Consider the following 23377-nt stretch of genomic DNA (forward strand, 5'->3'; position numbering starts at 1 on the left):
CGGGGCCGGATTTGGCCCACAGGGTGCTTGGACCTGGCCTGGGGAGCCACCCTGGAAACAGCAAAGGAGTGGCTCGCGGTGCCTCTACCAGCAAAAATGGAACTTGGGATGCACGCAGCAATCCCAACTCCGTTTTCGTTGGCAGAGGGTCGCAGGAGGCTATCACGAAATGGAGCTCTGGAGCCCGTTTTCACTGGCAGGGTGCTCGGGCCACAACAGGCGCCCCTGACACGAGTGATATCAAGCTGGCCACGTCCACCTTGGCCATGCTCACTCTACCCCCCCTTCCCATAGGTCAAACATAACCCTGATGCAGCCCTCAGTGAAATAGAGTTTGACACCTGTGGTTTTTGCTATGTCTGAAGGAAACAGATTCCATTAGTCTGTATTTTGTAAAAAAAATATTCCTGTCTATCTTCCTAAACTTTGATTCTTCTGCATTAATAGTAGGTTTCCTTCTGTTTTGAATCTTCTACTGATCAAAAATAAGTGAGTGACTTGAGGGAGCATTTCTAAAGCTATCCTTTAAAAATGTGTTTTATTTTATTATGCTAAACTAGTACATGGCCAGCTGGCTGGTGGAAGTAGTGGACAGGTTGATGTAGGTATGAGAAGATTTACATGCAAGAACCTAGACATCAAGGTGTGTGTGTGTGGCTGTATGTGTGAGAGAGGGGGGGGGGAGGGAGAGAGGATGCAGAAGCCTCTCTGTAAATGGGACACAACTTGTAGCATAGATATAATGTGAACTTGGCAGATAGACCTGCCAGTATATGGGCCACTATATTTTGTACTAAATGCATTTCTGGGTGATCCTCAGAGGCATGCCCACTTAGTGAAGAATTATGCAGCTCTCTAGAACTTAAAGGCTTTGCCTTAAAGGAATAAGACTTCACTTTTTACAGTAATAATTTTCTGATTTTAGTCTTCCCCAGTGTGAAACAAACCAAAAACATTGGTTGATTTCAAAGAAAAGTTTATTATTACTGCCTCTAATATAGGAATCTAATTAACTAACAGTCCAAGCTAAATTGGCACTAGATTAAGGATCAGCAGAACTCAAGGATGGTGTTTATGACAATGCAGTGACTCCCAAGTTATGACACTTTTAACCCTGACTTCCAGCTCAGTCTCTTCATTTCCTGTACCCAGGGGACTAATGATGTTCTTCTGAGATGAAGTCAGTCAGGAGACATGACAAATGTGGAAAAATGTCAATATTTAATATGACATCCATTTTAATAGAAAAAAAGGATACAGATGACACATACTACAAAGTGTTGAGTGAAGTTTGGCTAATGTGTGATAAATTTGATCAATTTAAAATCATATGGTGATAGATACTGAAAAAGGTTATCATTTCTTCTCTTGCAGAGAACTAGCAAAGCAAATTGATTTTCCAGAATTATTGTGTACTTCCTGTGCCTACATCACATTTACTGTAGTCCTTATTGTGGAAGAACAATGTTACCCTGTTGAGTTTTAAGCTACAACTATAAAAACTTAGATTTTTGAGAGAATAGGAACTGAAAGCCCACATGGGTTGTGTTCAGATATTTATTGTTCTTCAGTAGCCATGGTTTTCTTTGTAAGTTTGGCTTTTACTTAGATGGCTGTTCTTTTATTATATTTTTCCTATTTAAATTTTCTTGGTAAGGGAAGAGAATGTAGGCCTCTGTTCTGTCCCCCCTTCTCCACTCGTTAACAGACGACAGGCCAACAAACTTAAAAGGAACTGTCTTTATTAGTTCTCGGCTCAGACTGGCTTCGAGCCCAAAAATAACATAAATACAGTCTCTGACCAGATAACAGAATACCAAACAAAAACTCTTCCAACGCAATGCACTTTTCCAAGTGTATCCTTGAATCAGGGTTACAGAAAACAAAGCACTTTTCCAAGTGTATCTTACATAAACCACGACTGATGATCACTCAATGTTGAACGAATCAAGGAACGTTGACTCCTGCAACTAGGGTGTGGCACCATCCATTCTTTTATCCCCAGAATATCCCCTAACGAGCCCCAGCTGCATAATTAACCTTGCATCCCGAAAAGACTCACAGAAGACTGCTGCTGAGTCACAACAGCCACCCACAATCTTTCTGCAAAGGAACAGCACCTAAACTAATAAAATGATTTAGCTCAAACATCTTTTGTTGCTAAGCAGTCCTTACCAACACTTGTCTATATCCCTCACTGTTTTATGAACTAGGAAGGATATACAGCTGTGCCTTGAGCAGAAAAGATAAGAACCTGCACAAAACTATAACTTGAAGGCAGCACAAAAGCCAAGCTGATCCTGCAGAGAATTTAAAATTTCCTGGGGTGACAGAGTGAGGAAAATATTTGTTGATTTGCAAGAACAAATAATACCTTTGAGAACATGAGATGGAACCCCAAAATAATATTTATCCCAATTCTCTCAGTAAAAAAACTATGAAATCAGACTGTGATTAAATGTCATGCAACTCTGGTGTTTCATAACTGTAGCATAATAGTGTGATCAAGAGAACCATTTATCCTATCTTATATTTTCTTAAATAAGGAAAACACACTTAGTGACTTTCTGCTCTTGCCTGATAAAAGAGCAGAAAGGGTCTTGTCTTCCATATTCAAATCTGATTGTAAGGAGTAGAATTCTGAAGAGGCCAGCAACCTCTTGGCAGATAACGCAAGTCATTTTAGGATTCAAGTGCCTAGGATGTGGAAAAGTGCTGATTATATGGAAATAGTTTTTTAAAAACCAAAATAAGATTGAAGAATGTTTTTTTTATGAGGACTGATCATTGAACACGTCTTCCTTTCTATGAGCTTCAGATTGTTTGGCGGTGTTAGGAAGGATGCTTTATTTTAGGAGTTCTCATTTGGCTGCCATCAAAGTTATCCAAATGCTGCATTCCAATGTGTGTTGTTAGTTGCGAAGTCATGTCAGACCCATTGCGATCCCATGGACAACGTTCCTCCAGGGCTTCCTGTCCTCCTCTATCCCCCAGAGTCCATTTAAACTCAGGCCCACTGCTTTAGTTACTCCATCCAGCCAACTCATTCTCTGTCGTCCCATTCTTCTTTTGCCTTCAATCTTTCCCAGCGCTAGACTCTTCTCCAGTGAGTCCTTCCAATGTGTACCTCTTGGCAATTTGCAAAGAAAATTATTTTGCAGAGCTGGGTAGGATATTTTTTGTCTCTTTTCTATATTTGAAGACTACATCAGAAAACCGAACCAGGAAACGTGTTTGAAAGTGATTATATTTGAGGTATGAGGAACACAACTTTGGGAAGTGTCATTATAGAGGACTATCTCAAGATACTGAAGTCTGTCCTCTAGTGATATTAATGAAAATTTTAAAACTTCTCAGCCTGGCCAGAAGTAGCAGCAATTAATTGAGTATATGCTAGATATAAAATGCCAGCTGCATTTCTTTTAGGCATTTCTGGTATGAAATGGCACATTTCAAGACAACCAACTCTTCATTCATTTTATTTCTGTATTTGAAAAAATTGTATACCAGTTATGTTATCACAACACTAAAACATGTAGTTAATTACTTTACTCTTAAGAACAGTATTTCCATGCATGTTGTCTAAAACAGCTAATAGTGATAAATTGCAAAATACAGCACAAACTTTAAAAAAAAGATTAGTATACTTTATTTGGCAAAGTGTGATTAGACACATAAGGAATTTTTACCTGATGCAGAAGCGCTCCATGTATATGCAATGCAACAAGATAATAATCATAATCATAATAATGATACAGTAATAGGTGGTAGTAGAGAAGATGAGAAGGATAATAATACTACAGCCATACAACATGGGTGAATATACTTAGATGTAAGACAGTACTGTGAGGACCCGATGTTCAGCAGAGTGATGGCATGAGGGGAAAAAACTGTCTTTATGTCTATTTGTTTTGACATGCAATGCCCTATAGCGGTGCCCTGAGGAAAAGAGTTGAAACAGATTATGTCTAGGATGTGAGGGGTCCTGTAGTTATTTTCTTAATCCTATTCCAGATTCGTGCAACATGCAGGCCTTCTATGGAAAGCAGCCTGGTTGCAATTATTTTTTCAGCAGTCCTAACTATCGTTTGGAGTATGTACTTATCCTGTTTAATGGCTGTACCAAACCAGACAGTTACAGAAGTACAAATGGATTTAATAATTCCTCAGTAGAATTGTATCAGTAGCTCCTGGGGCAGTCTGAACTTCCTAAATTAATGCAGGAAGAGCTTTCTTTGTTGTGCCTTTTTGATGATGGTTCTAATGTTAGGTATCCATTTCAAATCCTGGTAAATTATAGAACCCCAAAACTTGAAGGATTTTACTAGTGATACTGTGCTGTCAAATACAGTAAGTATGTTAAATTCCAAAAACAGAAATGCAAGTGAACAATTATGGATTTGTTTTCTATTTATGTTGTTAGTTGGCCCAGAATTAAGGATTTGGACGGCCTCAAAATTTAAATAAAGAAATATGAAATGTAATGAGTCCACGCACCTATGTTTCTGGCCCAGCTGCAATTTCCTATTGAACATGCTTGGCTTACTTAGGAAGGTGATGATGGCTCACTGGAGAAATAGCATGTAGTTTGTACAAACAGAGAAGAAAAATAGAACTGTTGTATGTAAATAGACTTCACAAGTGACATTGATTCTGTTCTAAAAGACAGACAGAGAGACAAAGAATATAAGTTGAGAATTATGCAACAACTTAACTGTTTTTAGGAGTTAATTTATAACTGTTCCTTGAATGTTTCTTCTTCTGTGTCTAGGTCAAATTTTATTGAAGCCACCTTCTTGGCTTTGTTGTTGGCAAAGCCAAAAATGAGTCATTATTGGTACATGTTTCTGTTAGTAGCTGACATACCAGCAGATGAGCTGAGCTTTGTGTTACTCCAGATTCACATAGTGTGTTGTCCATCTACTAAGAACCTCTACTTGAGCATATTACTTTTATATTTTGGCATTCCAACTCTCAGCCTATTCAGGGTCCTCCAGGTAATATAATGGAGGTTGGATCCTTCAACCATATCTTCCTTTAATGTTATTCCTTGCTTAACGGTTTCCTTCCTCCATCTTTTAATTTGTTTTTGTTCTTGTGTACCCTCAAGAATGTTTGTTCTTTCCATAAAGTTGTTCCTAGATCTGAGCCAGCTGGTTTGGTGAATATGTTCATTCAGAGGATGTTGACGGTCATTCTCTTGCTTAGTTCCCTCAGTGTCTGCTGCAACCTCTCTCCTGATCTTAGGTGGGGCAATGCCAGAGAGAGAATATATATTTTCAATTGGCGTAGCTTCATTGATGGTGATACTTACTTTTGAATGATGAAATGTGTGCAGAAGAAAGAATGGGATGAGAGTATCAGATTCACAAATAAATGTGAACATTGGGCTAGTGACGAAAGATCAGAAAATTTTCCTAAATCTTAATAATTGTTCATTTTAAATTCCTAATTCTGCTGCAAAATGTCAGTCTGTGTGTATGTGTACATGCCTGTGCATGTGGAAAAATATAACCATTCTAGGTCAGACCTAGCTCTAATAAGCTCTAGATCTTGCTATTTATTAGTACCGCTCAGAAAAATGCTGCAGGGAAGGACATTTCAACAGTGTTCTAACATAGTTATTATGTGTGTTTTCTGAGAGTGGTAAATAAGGTTTGTACAAGAAGAACTGATTCATCATCATCCTGTTAGTGTTTCCTCTTGGGCATAATTATAAAAGATATAATGAATGCTACAAAAGCACATTGCCTAATGTAGTAAGGGAGGATTAATAATTAACATGCCTTAGCTTCTCTGAGTTGGCAGGATTTTTCTAACAAAGGAGAGCTGTAATTACTGCAAAAAGTAGAAATTTATATCAACATTGTGCTTGTTTATGTGGATGTCAACTATGTAGAGAAACCTGAAATTTTTTCTAGGGAATTCAGGGTTTTATCTATTTTAGGTCAGGCCAATATTTCACAGTCTTTTGCTTTCCAATGCATTAGTTCAGGAGTCCCTAACCCCTGGATTGTGGACCGGTCTTGGCTGTGGCTTCTATGATGAAGTTGTGCATGAGCCTCCCATCATTGCTTTAGTCCTCCCAACTTCCAGAATTTCTAGCAACCACATTTAGAGGCGTGCTAGTCGAGAAAGTTGGGAATTGTAAAAAGAATGAGCACAGCTTGCTAATGTCTGTCTATCTGTCTTTATCATCTCTCTCTCTCTCTCTCTCTCTCTCTCTCTCTCTATCTCTATCTCTATCTCTATCTCTATCTCTATCTATCTATCTATCTATCTATCTATCTATCTATCATGCTCTCATGAGCATAAGTAGAGTAGCAGTATTAGCATTGTAGCTTATGGTCTCTAAAATTTGATCTTTTATTAATATTAATAGAATATTGCTAATATTTTAAATAAAACAAATTACATTTTAGCTTGCTCATAATTTTTGATATTAGGTTGATAGGATGAGAGCCAGTTTGGTATAGTGGTTAAGACACCTGGCTATTAATTAGGAAATTGTAGTTCTTCCTTAGGCATGAAAGCCAGTTGGCTTACCCAGTTTTCATTCATAGCCTGAAACCAAGTGTTTTCCATCACAATCCACTGCTTTGTTGATTCTTCTACTTTAAAAGGAGTCAACTGAGCTGCTTGATAATATATTTTTTAGCAGGCTATGCCTTATCCTGCTTTATTTTGCAGCAAATATAACATGTTTCTTTTCAAGAAATTGTGTTTCATCTTTTTATATCCTTTCTTATGCTTTCCAGACAGGTCAGTAATTTAAAGATATTTAAAATATACTAATGTCTAAATATCTAAAAGTTATATGAAAGTTTTATGTTCAATCCTGATTTGAAAAACATAGTCCAGGAGCTTGGTAATATTTCAACAATTCAACCATGATAACCTTTGAATTTTTCTATATTCTTTATGTTAGATTGGATAAAGGAAAGGCACACTCAGGCTTAGGCAACAACAGCTCTTTATTGTGACAGAACAACTATGTACAATCCAGCGAAGGTTCAGTCTGACAGCAGCCCTTTTATAGGGAGCTGTCAGAACCTTCGACCAATGAGATTGAATCTTTGTTCCCGCCGGAACAGAGGACCTTGGTGGAAACCATTATAACAGTTGCTAATATCTAACACCCTCTTAGATGGAATCAACCGACTTGTGACGTAGTCACGCAGGTAGGCAGGCTTTTTGGTGGCTCTGCCAGACCTGTGCAGTTCAGTCAGAGGATGTTCTTCGGACAGGTCGGACGGACCTGTTGGCTCTGCAGCTTCACCTGATGGAAGCTCCTGGAACCTTTCACAGGCCGCCACTGGAGCTTCTCCTATGCACCGCTTGGAGAGTCCAAGCAATGGGTTATTTTAGTCTGCTTGCCCTGGACTGAGAAGTCTTTTCCCTGGCCACGCCTCCTTGCGTGGCTACGTTCTCCAGAAAAAATTCTCAGTCCAGCCCTATCGGATTGAATTCTGTGAGCTCCAGCTACTTGGTTTTTTTCCCTTTGGCTTGGACTCTCCATTCTGGTCTTTTCCCTTTTTAAATCCTTTTTCCCTTCTTCCTCTTTCTTCCTTGTCCCTGAGCAGCCTGGATTGCTGCATTTGACCCTCTCCGAGGCTGGGAGGCAGACGGTGAATGGGGGAGGGCTCTCCATGCTACGTTTTTCACAGCCGGCTTCGGAGGCCTGCCGTTTGCCTTTTAAGGGCGCGGTGATCGGCGGCGAGGCTGCGCTTGCCATAATTTGTTGTTTTATCACAGTTTTTTTGTTTCTGGCCCCAGCAAGGTCTAGCCTGTCGCGGAGGTGAGCGAGACCGGCGGTTTTAGCCGCATTGGCTCCATGCTTGTCCTCCTTTCCTCCCACGCTGTTGCGGCAGCCATTTTGGGCGAAGGTGTTTCGCGCCCTTTTATGCCCAGGCCCACCGCTTCAGCTCCGTCTCATCGGGCAGCCGATGGGTGAACAAGGGGTACAGCGGGGGCCCTCTACTATCCCTCAACTGTCCCTCTGCCATCCTCACCGATTGCCATGTGGCGCTAGCGCCAGTGCCGTCCGTGGCCTGCGATCTGGCACAGAGAGGCTCCCGGGGCCTGCATGATTGGCAATTTAAATTTTCCCCTTTTTTCTTCGCAGGCACCTGTTTTTTCCTCTGGTTCCCCGATTAATCTTGCGGTTTGCACTGCAGATCCCTTGGCCTCCACCCCCTCTGCTCTTTCTCTGGCACTCTCTCTCTGTACCTTGTATTCATGTTCATGTGGTTTTGGATCATTTGAGTGCTTCAACTTATGTTTTCCTCTTTATTCCTTTGTTGCAGAGTAGCCAATCAGAGCTTCCAGTTCTCCTGCCACCTCCCTGCACTTGTCTGATCTACCTGTGTGATCATTCACCATGGATCCCTCTACTTCAGGTCCTTTTGCTGGTAGACAGGGTCGCCCGCAGGTTCCAAGCAAGGCTTCCCCCCCCCCCACTATGGAGGATGGTTCAGGCAGGGTTAGGGTGGTCAGCCAGGGTAAACACCCCAAGATCCCCTCTGAGGCTGAGGCCAGGGATGCCGAAAGGCGCCAGAGGGCCCTTGACAAGCAGTTTGAGAGGGCTAGACGCCTGGCGGAGAAGGAAATCCCCCCATCTTCTACTTCTGGTGGATCCTCAGCCCTGCCCCCTCCCAGGGAGGACCCCGCAGTCTTGTTGGTCGAGGAGGTTGAGTCGCAGGATTTATCTCCTGACAGATCCTTGGCTCCCTCTTCTCCAACTCCTTCCTGGTCCTATGACCAGGGACCTGCCCCTGTGGAACCTTCCAGGTCCAACCCTCCTGCAGGTCCTTTTCCTCTTCAAGGGGAGCTTGCTGATCTGGATATGGATTCAGATTCTGACTCCGAGTTATCCCCTCACATGCAAGGGGTGGTGGCCCGGGCCATTGCAAAGGGCATCGAGGCTGCCATGCGGAAGTGCAAACTTCTGTCCTCAGACCTTCCTCAGGCCACTCAGGCTGGCCCTCCCCCGCCAAAGCTTGTGCACCACCCCTCTCTTGAATCTTCCGTGGTCAGTGAGGCCTCTGCCCTGCCTCTGGCCAGGATCTCCATCAGATGCCTGATGATGAGGACCTCCCTTCCGATGCCCTGTCCTTTTCGGGCCTTTTCAAGCCCAGCCTATTCAAATCAATCCTACACAGAGTGAAGGTGGCTACCGGAGAAGGGGTTAAACTCATGCCAGCTCCAGCCCCACTAGGGGCTGCTCCGGTGAATCCCAATGCAGCCATGTTTAAGGTTCCTCCTTCCCACCAGCAGTTGGTGCTGATTCCCCAACTCTTCCTTGACCTTATACAACGTCAGTGGAGTCAACCAGCCACCTCATCCTCCCCCAGTGGGATGGAAAAACAGCTGTATACCATGGAGCCCGCCCTGGAGGACCTCTTGGTCCTGCCAGAGGTGGATCCTCCTATCACGGCTCTCACCTCTAACACGCCCCTCCCCGCGGATCTTTTAGAAGGGCTCAAAGCGGAGGACAAAAAGGCTCAGGTGGTTCTCTTGTCGCAGTTGCTGGGGAAGATGATTTCGTTCCTGTCGATTGTTCCCTGGGCCCGGCTCCACTCAAGGGCTCTGCAGTGGCTACTTCTGCCCCACCAGAGAGCCAACAGGAGCAACTCGAGCATGCTGATTCCCGTCCCTCCGACCGTGAAGAGGTCCCTCCGATGGTGGACATCGCCTGCGATCCTCAAGGGACACGTCTTCAGGGAGCCCGACAGGATGGTCATCACCACCGACGCCAGTCTCTCCGGCTGGGGAGCGCATCGCGGCCAACTCGTAGTCCAAGGCAAATGGTCCGCGTCGGAGTCCCGCTGCAGCATCAATCTTCTAGAGCTGAGGGCAGCGAGGTTGGCCCTTTGTCATTTCCATCTGTCGATTTGCCGACGTCACGTCCTCCTGATGACGGACAACGTGGCCACCAAGGCACACATCAACCACCAGGGTGGCACCAGATCCAAGTGGCTGATGGCGGAGGCGGAAGCACTGGGCCGCTGGGCAGAGCGCCACCTGGAGTCCATCCACTCCAATCACATCTTGGGCGTCGACAACACCCGCGCGGACTGGCTCAGCAGGACTACCATCGACCCTGCTGAGTGGCAACACAACCCGGCCCTCTTCCGCCGCCTGACCTGCAGGTTTGGTCTGCCGCTGATAGACCTCTTCGCCACCGGGGAGAACACCCAACTGGAGAGGTTCTTCTCCCGATTTCCGACCCCAGGAGCAGAAGGAACAGACGCTTTGCGTTGCCACTGGCCCCGGGGTCTGCTCTACGCCTTCCCTCCTCTTCCTCTCCTGCCGCAAGTCCTATCCAAGATCATTGCGGAGGAGGTGGAAGTGGTTAAATGGTTAAAGAGCCAAGGTGGCGCAGTGGTTAAATGCAGCACTGCAGGCACTGCAGGCTACTGCTAGATCAGCAGTTCAGCGGTTCAAATCTCACCGGCTCAGGGTTGACTCAGCCTTCCATCCTTCCGAGGTGGGTAAAATGAGGACCCAGATTGTTGGGGGCAATATGCTGACTCTCTGTAAACCGCTTAGAGAGGCCTGAAAGGCCTATGAAGCGGTATATAAGTCTACTGCTATTGCTATTACTGCTATCCTCGTGGGCCCCCCCCTTGGCCCCGGAGATCGTGGTTTGCCGACCTGGTCAGCCTGTCAGTGTCCCCTCCGTGGCGGATCTCTCCGAGTCAGGTCTCCCTCCACCAAGGGGTCGTTGTCCATCCGGAACCCCAGTGGCTGCAGTTGGCCGTCTGGCACTTGAGGGGGACCTGCTGAGGAACGAAGGTCTCTCGGGGGAGGTGGTATGCACCATACAAGATGCTCGGCATCCCTCCACGACGAGAATCTTCGATGCCATGTGGGTCTCCTTCGCCAGATGGTGTGAGGACCGTCTCATGGATCCAGTTACTGTGCCAGTGTGCTGCGTTTTGGACTTCTTGCAAGGGGGCCTTGAGAAGGGCTTGTCCCTGAATACGCTACGGCGCCAGGTGGCGGCCTTGTCCACTGTCTGGTCCAGGGATCCTTCCTTGTCTCTCAGCAAGGTCCCCAGGGTACGCTGTTTCCTGAAGGGCACCTCAAACCTACTTCCGCCCGCCATCCATCGATACCCCACCTGGCAGTTGTCCGTGGTGCTCCAAGTGCTCACCGCTCCACCTTTTGAGCCTCTGTGTTCCGTTTCTCTTCGTCACCTCACGCTGAAGACGGCCTTCCTGATAGCCATCACCTCTGCCCGCCGTATCTCCGAGTTGGCGGCCTTGTCGGTTCGTCAGGACCTTTGCACTGTTCATCCCGACAGGGTCGTTTTAAGACTCGATCCTTCCTTCATTCTGAAGGTCAACACCCGCTTTCATAGGGCACAAGAAGTCATCTTGCCGAGTTTCTGCCCGTGCCCTTCCCACGCGTGTGAGCGCTCTTGGCACACACTGGATTTTCGGCGGGCCCTGAAGGTCTACCTCCACCGGACCTTGGACTTCCGTCAGTCTGAGGCCTTGTTCATATCTTTCCAGCCTGGTTCTCTGGGCAAGAAGGTCACCTCCACCACCGTGGGAAGATGGTTGAGGGCATGCATCGCCTCCGCCTACGAGGGCCAGTCTTGGGTGATTCCACGTAACATCACTGCCCACTCTACGAGGAGCGCCGCCACCTCGGCGGCCTGGGCCACCCAGGCTTCGATCGAGGAGATCTGTCGGGCGGCCACGTGGTCTTCACCTTCTCCTTTCGTCAGACATTACAAGCTTGATGTATTTGCCTCGGCTGAGGCGGCCTTCAGCAGGAGAGTGCTCCAGGCGGTTGTTCATGCGAATGAATCCCGGGACCTTCTTTCTGCCCGCCCCGATGGACAGTAACTTGGGTATGTCCCATTGCTTGGACTCTCCAAGCGGTGCACAGGAGAAAGACATTGGCTTACCTGAGGGGTCCTTCTCTGTGCACCGCAGGAGAGTCCAACCCACCCAGTTTGTCCCGGGATACGTCGTGACATTATCTCCTGACTTGAACTTGGTCTCCTTTTATACCATCCTCACGGTCTAGACTATTCTATGTTTTCTGGAGAACGTAGCCACGCAAGGAGGCGTGGCCAGGGAAAAGACTTCTCAGTCCAGGGCAAGCAGACTGAAATAACCCATTGCTTGGACTCTCCCGTGGTGCACAGAGAAGGACCCTTCAGGTAAGCCAATGGTCTTTATAGAGCTGGTTCACTTGGAGCTCGCTGCAGGCCTGCAACACAAGTAGATGAGTATCCTGGTGTCTTCGGATTTGAGTTGGCTGTGGAAGGAGTAACTTTGTGCTCCTTTTGGGTAGGTCTTTGGCTAATTTGTGCAAGAGTTATCTCTGGCTGCCTAAGAGTGGAGTTGGAGAGGCGGCCACAGAGTTGGTCAATGTGCCTTCTCCAATTCCGACTCTTCTTGAGCTCTATGAAATAAGAGTGAGGCCCAGTGAGGCCTATCACTATGGCAGGAATCCACAGAGTTCCCCCAGCATAGTTGTGGGTGTAACTGAATTCCCTACGCTAAAATTCCGAATTTTGCTGGTGGAGTCTGGGGGCGATGCGGCAGAATAGTTTGGGTGTAGCTGGTGAGATCTTAACCGGCGACCCATGAGAAGCTCGGAAGGGCTTCTCCCCATGATAGCACTTGGCGTGATGTGTTGAATTAGGAGAAATTGATCAACCCGTGTTTGCCAATCTCCCAGGCCCATCCTGGATAGTGCCTCTTTTGCCGATCTCACCATTCTCTCCGCCTGACTATTGGAGGCCGGATGGAATGGCGCAACCAGGGCATGTCTGATTCCCTGTGCTGCTAAGTAAGTCTTGAATTGCATGGCCGTGAATTGGGGCCCGTTGTCAGAGAACAGGACATTGGGCAGGCTGTGTGTGGAGAAAAGTCTCTGTAGGACCTTGATGACCGCTTCTGCCATGGTAGAGGTCATGAGGACTACCTCTAGCCATTTCGAGTAGGTGTCCACAACTACCAAGAATGTCTGGCCATGAACTGGGCCAGTGAAGTCTATGTGCACCCTAGACCATGGTGCTTGAGGTCGCTCCCACTCCTTAGCGGGCGCCTCTGGGAGAGCTGGTCTGGACTCCTGGCACGGTGTGCAGGTAGCCACCCATTCTTCGATCTCCCTGTCCATGTTAGGCCACCACACGTAACTCCTAGCCAAATACTTAATCCTGACAATTCCAGGATGCCCTATGTGTAAAGCCTCTAATACTGCAATGTGCAGTTTGGGTGGAACAACAACCTGGTCCCCCCACAGCAAAAAGCCACTAATAACAGACATTTCATCTTTTTTACAATAATACATTTTGAACTCAGACCCAACAGGCCCCTTGGGCCACCCCCTCCACACCCAGTTCAAAACTTGTTTGATCGTGAGTCTCTTGCAAAGTGGCGAGCAACGTCACTAGATGAGACAGGACCAGTCTCTAAGCAGTCAATGAGAAGGACTGGCGTCTCAGGGGTAGGGTCTGCAAGCAGTTCAGGCAGTGGGCAGTGACTCAAAGCGTCGGCATGCCCCAAGGTTTAGCCTGGTCAATGGATGGGGCGATAGGTGTAGGCTGTGAGGAAAATAGTCCATCTGGTCATTCACGGTGACAATGACACAGGAGTAGGCCAGTAGTGGTTTGAGGTCCATGATGAGTTCAAAATCACGGCCGTAGAGGTACTCATGGAACCTTTTTACACTGGCCACTGCAGCCAAATTCTCACAGTCCAGCTGGCTGTAGTTTCTCTTGGCAGCGGAGAAGGTCCTTGAGTAATAGGCTATGGGAGCCTCGGTTTCATTTGGCATGCGGTGGCTGAGGACAGCTCCGATGCCAAACAGGGAAGCGTCACAAGTTAAAACAAGTGACAGGGTCTGGCTGTACTGAACCAGGAACGTGTCTGCTGACAGTAGTCTCTTCACTACGGCAAATGCGGCTGCTTCGGCTCTCCCCCAGGACCACTTTGCATTCCTCACCAAGAGACAATTTAAGGGCTCCGCAACGGTGGCTTTCTGTTTAAGAAAGATGCTGTAGAAATTAAGGAGCCCGAGGAACGCCTGCAGTTCGGTCTGATTGCAAGGTGTACGGGCGTCCTGGATTGCTTTAATTTTTTTAGTGGTCATGTGAATCCCAGAGCCGTCGATGAGGTACCCTAAGATGCCAAGATTTCGTCAAAATAGGGGAATCCCCTGCAAAAGCTGTTCTATGACGCTTTGGAACAGTCCTCTGAGCGCCGTGGTGGCGGCTGCCATGCCCCTTGGTTGGGCCTCTGCTGGTGGTTAGGTTGGCTTCTGGGCTTCCAGGTCGTTGTGGGGTGCTCGCTTCTGCAGACTGTGGCGATGTGCCCCTTTTGCTCGCAGTGCTGGTAGATGGCATAGTGGAAACAGCAAAACGATGTGGCATGGTCTCCTCCGCAACTTGCGCAAGGTGGGAAACGCGGTTCGAATTTGCGCGCCGGCTTGGTGCGGTCACTGCGCATGCGGCAACTGTCATCCTCGCTTTCTGAGCCCTCGGCCTCTATAGCCTCACGATGTACACATGCACTCTTTCGCGTGCCTTGTGGAGTGCTTTGGCACTGCAGGGTTTCTGTACACTTAACAGCAAATTCGGATGCCCTGGCTTTGTCCAAGGCAATTTGTAGAGTGAGATTAGATTTGTCAAGTAATCTCCTCTGTAAATTAATGTCCCGCACACTGCATATGATGCGGTCAAGTATGAGTTCGTGTATGTCTCTGAACTCGCAGTACGCTGTAGCCTTTCTTAGCACCGCAACATACTCGTTAATCAATTCATCTTCCTTTTGATTGCGAATATTAAATTCGTCCCAGCGGATGTGCTTAGACGGCTTGGGAGTGTAGTGTGTCCTCAGCGTCTTTTGGAGCACTGACCAAGCGACCGATTGGAGTGGGGTTGGCTCAGATAGATCTTTGGCTGTTTCGAACACTTCCCATCCACAATAACCCAGGAACATGTTCTTCTTGCGGCCTTCAGAAAGGCCCATGAGGTTGTTGGCTTCGAGGAAACAGTCGAACCTCAGCATATACGATTCCCAGTGCTCGGTGACTAGATTGTGCTGAGTTGGTGGGGCGTGCATGGCCATTTTGTGTTCTGAGGGGTTTTTGAGTTTGCCGCTCAAAAATGGCTGCTTGAAGCCAGGCTGAGCTCCGGGCTGGATTTACTTGCTGGATTGCTATGCTCTTTTTGGTTCGCCTAGTTGCCTTCCAATCCCATCCTCATCGTCAGAGTTAGATTGGGTAAAGGAAGGCACACTCAGGCTTAGGCAACTATGTACAAGGTTCAGTCTGACAGCAGCCCTTTTATAGAGAGCTGTCAGACCCATCGACCAATGAGATTGAATCTCTATTCCCGCCGGAACAGAGAACCTTGGTGGAAACCATTATAACAGTTGCTAATATCTTGCTAATATCTAACACTTTACATTATAATTAATGTATATATTATAATGCAGTATCATGCAAATTGCTCTTGTGTAATAGCAAGATTTGTTTCTCGTGATATCTGTGTTCCCTATGCTATCAATTAAAATTACAGTTCCCTGTCAGTTCTACAAAGAATATCCATCATGTTTACAACAGTAAAGGATAATATAGAGGTCCATCTCTATAATTCCTTACTCTTGCATAATCCAAATATTTGTTCCCCTGCAAAGCTTCCTTATGTCCAAACTTGTCTGATGTGCAGGTTATTCTTTCAGTAAAAGTACTTGGAAGAATTCCCTCCTTAAATAGCAATGTTCTGCCAATTCTTTCCCAATCTGATTACTAACATAAATAACAACTCCAGATACGTTTGATTATAGTATCCCTCATCCCCAATCACCTCCAATATACATTTCAGGACATATAAGAATTGTAGTCTACCACATCTGGATACCAGTGTGGGGAAGGCAGGGGCATCATGATTTCAATAGTATAGTATAGTATAGTATGAAAATTATATTAGGTGCTAGTTACGTTCTACCAAGTATATCGATTTTAAGATTATCTTATATATGTTATTTACATTGCTAAGCCTCTTCCTCCTTTTCTGCAGATGTGCACTGGCAATTATATATTTGTTCCATATATGATAACTCCCCATAACAAAGTCTATTGCTGTGACAGCAGTTTCATGAAGGGATTGACTGAATTGATGCAACCCAACTTTGAACTGTTGCTGGGACCAATATGCTTACCCTTAGTTGACCGCTTTATTCAGCTCTTGAAGATGGCACAAGGCAGCTCAAGGTATGGAGTGTCTTCAGCTGTAACATTAAAACTTGCCATAAAAAAGAAAACCACATGTCCCAATAATTGTAACAGACATAGCATTTGATAGTAGCAGCCAAGGGACAATACATAACAGGAATACCAGAATAACAGAGTTGGAAGGGACTTTGGAGGTCTTCTTGTCCAACCCCCTCCTCAGACAGGAAACCCTATACCATTTCAGACAAATGAATATCCAATCTCTTCTTAAAACTTCCAGTGTTGGAGCATCCACAACTTCTGAAGGCAACTTCTGATTAATGGTTCTAATGATCAGGAAAATCTCATATTCATGTCTATCAAGAGTACTTTCATATTAGGATAGATACTGTATTTTTCGGAGTGTAAGACGCTCTGAAGTATAAGATGCACCTAGATTTTGGGGAGGAAAACAAGGGGCAAATATCTGCTTCTGCCTCTCAGCAATTTCCTCCTTGCAACAAACAGTACAGACAATATACACTATTTGTATTGCTATATTTCAGAATATACTTGTACAGATGCTGTTAAAATTCACCTGCTTTCTGGAAGTATAGTTATTCTCTGCTATTTAAAAGAATAGGACTTTTTAAAACAATAGCACTGGGCCTCTTCAGATCAAGCATTTATTTTAAAAAGCTTCTTCATTTTGTTAAGTTGTCTAGAATAATAATAAAGCAGTCTTTAAAAAATAAGTCTAATAATTTGAACATTCTATAGGCATTTATAGTTGTTGACTTACCTCCTTGCAACACACAGCCTGATTAGCACAAGAAAAACAGATCTGCCTGGTGAAAAATGACTTATGAGTAAAATATGTAGCCAGTGACAGGTCTGTCAGATAGCCAGTAAACTGAATTAAATGACAATGCTTATATTCCATGACTTGAGAACATTTGAGGAACTTTTGACATGTCATGGATCGTAGAACAAGTCAATTCAACGTTTTCAAGGCACAAATAAACAAGATCAAATTGTCATATTTTGGATACATTATGTGAAGACCCAACTCCCTTGAGAAATCTACAATACCGGGAAAGCTGGAAGCTGAAGGAGAAAAGAGAAACCAAAATGGATAATCTGATAACAGAGTCAATGGGTACATTTTGAAAGATCTGAAGGCCCAGGTTAGGGGCAAATTATCCTGGAGAAGCTCCATCAGGGTGGTCACTGAGATTCAGCACCAACCTCATGGCACAAAATAAAATAAATCATTACATAGTTCATATTTGCAATCCTTAATTAGGTCAATATTCCTGGTTCAGTTTTGCCCATTGTATTAGTTGCTCTAAAACAGACAGCCATGGGGCTCTTTTGTAACATTGAGGTTTATAATGACTATTTCTTTTCCCTTCTAGCCAATACTTCAGGGAATCAATTCTTAATGATATCAGAAAAGCTCGTAACTTGTACACTGGGAAGGAATTAGCTGCAGAATTAGCCAGGATAAGACAAAGGGTGGATAACATTGAGCTTTTGTCTGCTGACATCGTGATAAACCTGCTGTTATCTTACAGGGATATTCAGGTAAGAATCAAATGCTTAATTTAACTTTATTACTTCAATTAACTCTGTTTCATCAACATATGAGGGGGCCTTTATTCAATTCTAGTCAGCATAGGTCATTGCAACATTTTATGTACCCTAAGTATTCTCTTAGTCCTTACTAAGCTTTTTGGTCACCCTCCCCACTTAATCCCCAATTCCCTGAGCTACAAATCATTTTTTTTATATGCCAGCAAAGTACAGAATCCTCCCAGTTTGCTAGACTTCCATTTTTTTGCCTGCATAAAACAAGCACTCATTCCTGAAAAGTGCAAATAGAAGCGAAACAAGGGAGAGTTTGTAAAGAAATTTACAGTGAATGCTCTTTTCTAAAAATAGCAGTCATTGCTACCAAACCAGATTTTCCACAATTTTTCTTCCATCCCCCCAGTTTTTCCCCCCTCTCAAAGGGTTTAGTTAGGTGGTGGGTGGGCAGGGGCGAGAAAGGGATAATTTTACTTATTTAGAAATGTATAAATGTGTGGGAGTTCAGTCTCTAAATTTACTGCAGAGGGATTTAAATTATTATATTTTTAAAGGCTATTTCAGAGATTCTTAGAACAAATGCTTGACACAGAATGGATTGGAGCCACAGAGTGCTTTGGGTAGATGGTCACTACCACATATGCTCATGGTAGCCTGAAAGTATTCCAAATAGTTGGCTATTAGGCTATTAAATAGCCAGATTTAATAAATGAATGTTGTTACCATGGCAACTGTGTGCATTTACATTATCCTTAGAACTGTGAAAAGGGATATAGAACGTCTAATATTCAGATTTTTTTAAAAAAAGTAGAATCCATTTTGCATATTGGGGGACATTATATTATAAGTGCAATGACAAAGATTCAGCAAATTATGTGAGTAGATTCCATTTCTACATGATACCCTGTCTTGCTATCACATATTCAGATTTCAGATTTAGTTTATTTGTATGCCGCCCTTCTCTGGGAGGGACTCAGGGTGGCAAACAACTCAAAAGGGGAAAAGGGGAAACATAGAACACAATACATGTGATTTAAAAAAACAAGAATCATACAGCCACACAGGTCGAGAGGGGAGGGGAACTCATCAACCCCAGGCCTGCCGGCACAGCCAGGTGTTGACGGCTTTCCGGAAGGCCTGGAGAGAGGTGAGGGTCCGAATCTCCGCGGGGAGTTCGTTCCAAAGGGCCGGAGCTGCCACAGAGAAGGCCCTCCCCCGGGTCGTAGCCAGGTGGCATTGGCTGGTGGACGGAACCCGGAGGAGGCCGACCCTGTGTGATCTAACGGGTCTTTGGGAGGTAATTGGCAGCAGGCGGTCTCTCAAGTACCCAGGTCCAATACCATGAAGGGCTTTATAAGTTATGACTAGCACTTTGAAGCGTATCTGGAGACCAATCGGTAGCCAGTGCAGCTCGCGGAGGATAGGTGTAACATGGGTGTACCGAGGTGCACCCACAATCGCTCACGCGGCTGCATTCTGGACGAGTTGAAGTCTTCGAATACTCTTCAAGGGCTGCCCCATGTAGAGCGCATTGCAGTAGTCCAGTCTTGAGGTCACGAGGGTGTGAGTGACTGTTGCGAGTGCCTCCCGGTTCAGGTAGGGACGCAACTGGTGCACCAGGCGAACCTGGGCAAATGCCCCCCTGGTCATTTGGCTTTTTTAAAAAATAACTGAATTTCAGATGGTTTTCTTAACACTGCTATACTTCTGAAGTCTGCACTCAAAAGCACATGATACAGTTGATGGTCCAGTAACCCATACTGAGGAGATTATTAAGCATATGAAATTTTATCTTTTGACTATAGAAATGTCATGTCTGGTTTATTGTCTTTCTTACTATCATCATTTCAATAAAGCTTACCCATGCTTCTGTTAAACTGATTGAAAGTAATTTGGATATGAAGTTAAATCCTTCGTTATTTCAGGCAGAACAGCAAGGTGAACAGGCCAGACAGTGGAATATGTGCTGTCATTTGTGGGGTGGTAAGGGAATGGCTTAGAAAGATGTTGCATTATGGAAAAGGAAAACATGTTTCAGAATTGATTAAGCATAAATAACTGAAACTGCCACAATGAAATAGGCATTATAAGGCATTGAGAGAGTGAAAAATAAAATAACATTATTAATGACATGTCAATCTATGTAGAAAATCCGACAGGGGTATGTGATGTGAGAGTTGAGGTTAATTGAACTCAGCCTGCCGTGTTCTTTGAGATTTTTGATCGCATTGTTGCTACAAAGACTTGATTTGATTATGGAAACATTTCATATCAAAATTCAAAATATATTTCCAATTGCACAACAAGGACGGAAGGAAGGGAGGGAGCTATAACATCTGTAGGTTTTTAAATCTCACACTGATCAAAACTATCACTACTCTTGAATCACATGCAACATTAAGAAATGTCAGATCTTTCAATTGCCTTTTAAAAGTTTGAAAACAAAAAAAAAGCAGTTGCCTCTTTCTGGATTTAATTAGAGTCAGCTTTGTACACCAAAAGAGTATAATGTGATGGCTCGGTGATTAAGATGCTAAGCTTGTAGATTGGAAAGCTGTCAGCCCAAGTTTGAGACCTGAGCATCACGCAACAGGGTGAACGCCTGTTTTTGCCTAGCTCTTGCCCACCTTGCAGTGTGAAAGCATGTAAATATGAGTAAATAGGTACCTTTTCAGTGGGGAGAAAACCCAGAGCTCCGCAACTTCATGCTAGCCACATGATCACGGAAATGTCTTCAAGACAGTGCTGGCTCAATGGCCTTGAAATGGAGATGAACGCCGCCTTCTAAGGTCAGCAACAACTAGCAGAGTAAAACCCAAAGGTATTCCTGTCTTTTGTAGATGAAAGAGAACTGAACGGTGCTATGACCAATACTATTATTGTAGGTCCCAACTTAGGTGTTGCATCCATTCCGTATGTAGTTTTAATTTTTTTTCAGGCCACAGGAAGACTTAGATAGTTTGTCTTTTTTTTCCCCTTTTTGGCCTTATCTGAGATCATGTTTTAATAAATTCTTTTATTTATCTTTTTTTGGAAGGATTATGATTCTATTGTCAAATTGGTAGAGGCATTAGAAAAACTTCCAACCTTTGACTTGGCTTTGCATCATCATGTGAAATTTCATTATGCATTTGCACTGAATAGGTAAGAACTTTCCTTTCTCTTGAAACTACAGTGTTTGATGGCAGTTTGTCCACAATCAAAATATTCTTCCATTTTTTCTATAACAAAAACCCCCAAATACTACTGGCATTTTTTCATCTGGTGTCTCTTGCTTCTACGATAGGTAGATTTGCCTTTCCATCTTGACTTTGGCTTTCTATCACCATTAAATTTATTTTCTGCAGTTGGAACATACTGTGTTTCATCGAAAATAAGACGGGGACTAATTTTCTTTTGACAATCCCTCCCCTGAAATAATCACTTGCCTTATTTTCGGGGAGATCTTATTATTTTTGAAGAGCAGGAGGAGGTGAGTGTGGTCACCTCATGGCTGCTGCTCTGTTGCAATAATTTTGGGGAGGGCTTATTTTCAGGGGAGGGCTTATTTTAGCACATGCACTCAAAAGCCCAATTGGGCTTATTAAAGAGCCGAGGTGGCGCAGTGATTTAATGCAGCACTGCAGGCTACTTCAGCTGACTGCAGTTCTGCAGTTCGGCTGTTCAAATCTCACCGGCTCAGGGTTGACTCAGCCTTCCATCCTTCCGAGGTGGGTAAAATGAGGACCCGGATTGTTGTTGGGGATAATATGCTGACTGTAAACCGCTTAGAGAGGGCTGAAAGCCGTATGAAGCGGTATATAAGTCTAACTGCTATTGCTATTGCTGCTATTATTATTCGGGGAGGTCTTATTTTAGGGGAAACAGGATAGCAAAAGCCTGAAGAGACCAATGTTTATTGAATGGCCCGTGAAACAAGCTCAAAAGCATAGCACACAAATTAACATTGCTCGGCCTAGAAAAGAAGCAGGCACAGTGGAGCTGCAAACAAAATGATACAGATGTGCATGATTCTATTATTAGTTGTTCAACTATGATAGTGAGACATAATCTAAAAATGAGGGAGAAGGGCAAGAATGATTAAGTATAATTTTCCCTTTTATACATCAATGTTTCAGACTATTAATGTGGTACAGTATAGTACAACTTTGACAGCTGACCAATCACCTTTGGGATTCTTTAGACAACTGGTTCTTATTTGGGATTTTGTCTCCAGCAATTTCTGTCTGTCCTCTTAAGATAGCACAGAGTGGAGGCACTCCCAGTCTCTTCAGTGAAACCAGTTATTGGAAGTATACCTTCTCTATTGTGTAGTTTGCTCTCTGGAACAGCTTCCATGCCTTCCCCCCATCAAACTTCACACTCTTAGGAACAAGTTCCTAAGTTTTTCAAAAAGTGACTTTGCTTCCCAAGTTAGGTTGTTTCTTGAACTTACGTAAGTTTTCTTTTATAATGTAACAGGTGATTCCTCCCCCCCCCCGGAATATATATCCTTTTCTTGAACTCTCCCCACTTCTCATCTCTTTTTATTCATATCAGCCACCGAGTTATTTGAGAGTCAGGCAATCTAAATAAATGAAGTGAGTTTCCTATAAAATATTTCTCTAGAAAGTGCAAAAGAAGTTGTTTTGAAATGAACCATGTAAATATCAGTCAAAATTCTTCTCCCTGGTCAGACATATTGCATCATCTTTGACATGTGAAGTGATAATGCATTAGGACTATTGCTATGGAATATTCAATTGGTGTTTTTTTTTTAAATAACACAGACGAAATCTACCTGGTGACAGGCAGAAAGCTCTAGATATCATGATACCTCTAGTGGAGCAAGAGAGCCAAGTTGCTTCTGATATGTACTGTCTTGTGGGGCGAATTTATAAAGATATGTTCTTGGATTCTGGGTTTACAGACACTGAAAGTCGAGATCAAGGAGCTTTGTGGTAAGTACCACTTTACCACGTGTCTGTATGAGTTTATTTTTTTGATGTTAAAAATGATGTTTTGATGATGTGTTTTATTCTTCAAATGCATTTCTGAAGCAGTCTTATATGTGGATTAATAAATATAGGTAGTCCTTGGCTTACGACCACAGTTGAACCCAAAATGTATGTTGGTAAGTGAGACAAATTTTGACCAATTTTATGACCTTGTGTACCACAATTCTTAAGTGAGTCATTGCTGTTGTAACATGATTGTTAAGTGAATGTGGCTTCCCCATTGACTTTGCTGGTCAGAAGGTCGCAGAAGATGGTCACATGATCCACACTGCAACCGTCATATATTGTTATGTTTAAATTTTGATCATGTGACTATAGAGATGCTGCAACAGTCGTAAGTGTGAAAAACTGTCATATAGTAGGGATTGCTATAGCTTATTGCAGCCTCTGCAAGCCCCATTTTCCCCGTTTGCTGCAAGGAGGTAAATTGCTGAGAGGCGGAGGCCAAAAGGTTGGGGCCGATGGGTGGGTGGGGCTACATTCAGTGTATAAGACGCACCCAAATTTTCACCCTCTTTTAGGGGGAAAAAGGGGTGCGTCTTATAGTACGAAAAATACAGTATATATTTGACTGGTTATAATAAATTAAATCAGAAATTTCAGATATA

General features: G+C 44.2%; 1 protein-coding gene across 1 annotated transcript in view; it reads left to right on the plus strand.

The window, feature by feature from the left end:
- Positions 1 to 23377, plus strand: part of MAP3K5 (mitogen-activated protein kinase kinase kinase 5) — a 133578-nt gene that overhangs the window by 52838 nt on the left and 57363 nt on the right. Inside the window, exons 4-7 of the mRNA XM_014072682.2 lie at positions 16049 to 16242; positions 17601 to 17769; positions 20810 to 20916; positions 22542 to 22712. Coding sequence (XP_013928157.2) covers positions 16049 to 16242; positions 17601 to 17769; positions 20810 to 20916; positions 22542 to 22712 — 641 coding nt within the window. The remainder of the gene's footprint in view (positions 1 to 16048; positions 16243 to 17600; positions 17770 to 20809; positions 20917 to 22541; positions 22713 to 23377) is intronic.

This window comes from Thamnophis sirtalis, unplaced genomic scaffold (genome assembly GCF_051295495.1).
Source record: "Thamnophis sirtalis isolate CommonGarterSnake01/CBP01778 unplaced genomic scaffold, rThaSir2_p1.2 scaffold_6, whole genome shotgun sequence".
In the NCBI taxonomy this organism is placed as follows: domain Eukaryota; kingdom Metazoa; phylum Chordata; class Lepidosauria; order Squamata; family Natricidae; genus Thamnophis; species Thamnophis sirtalis.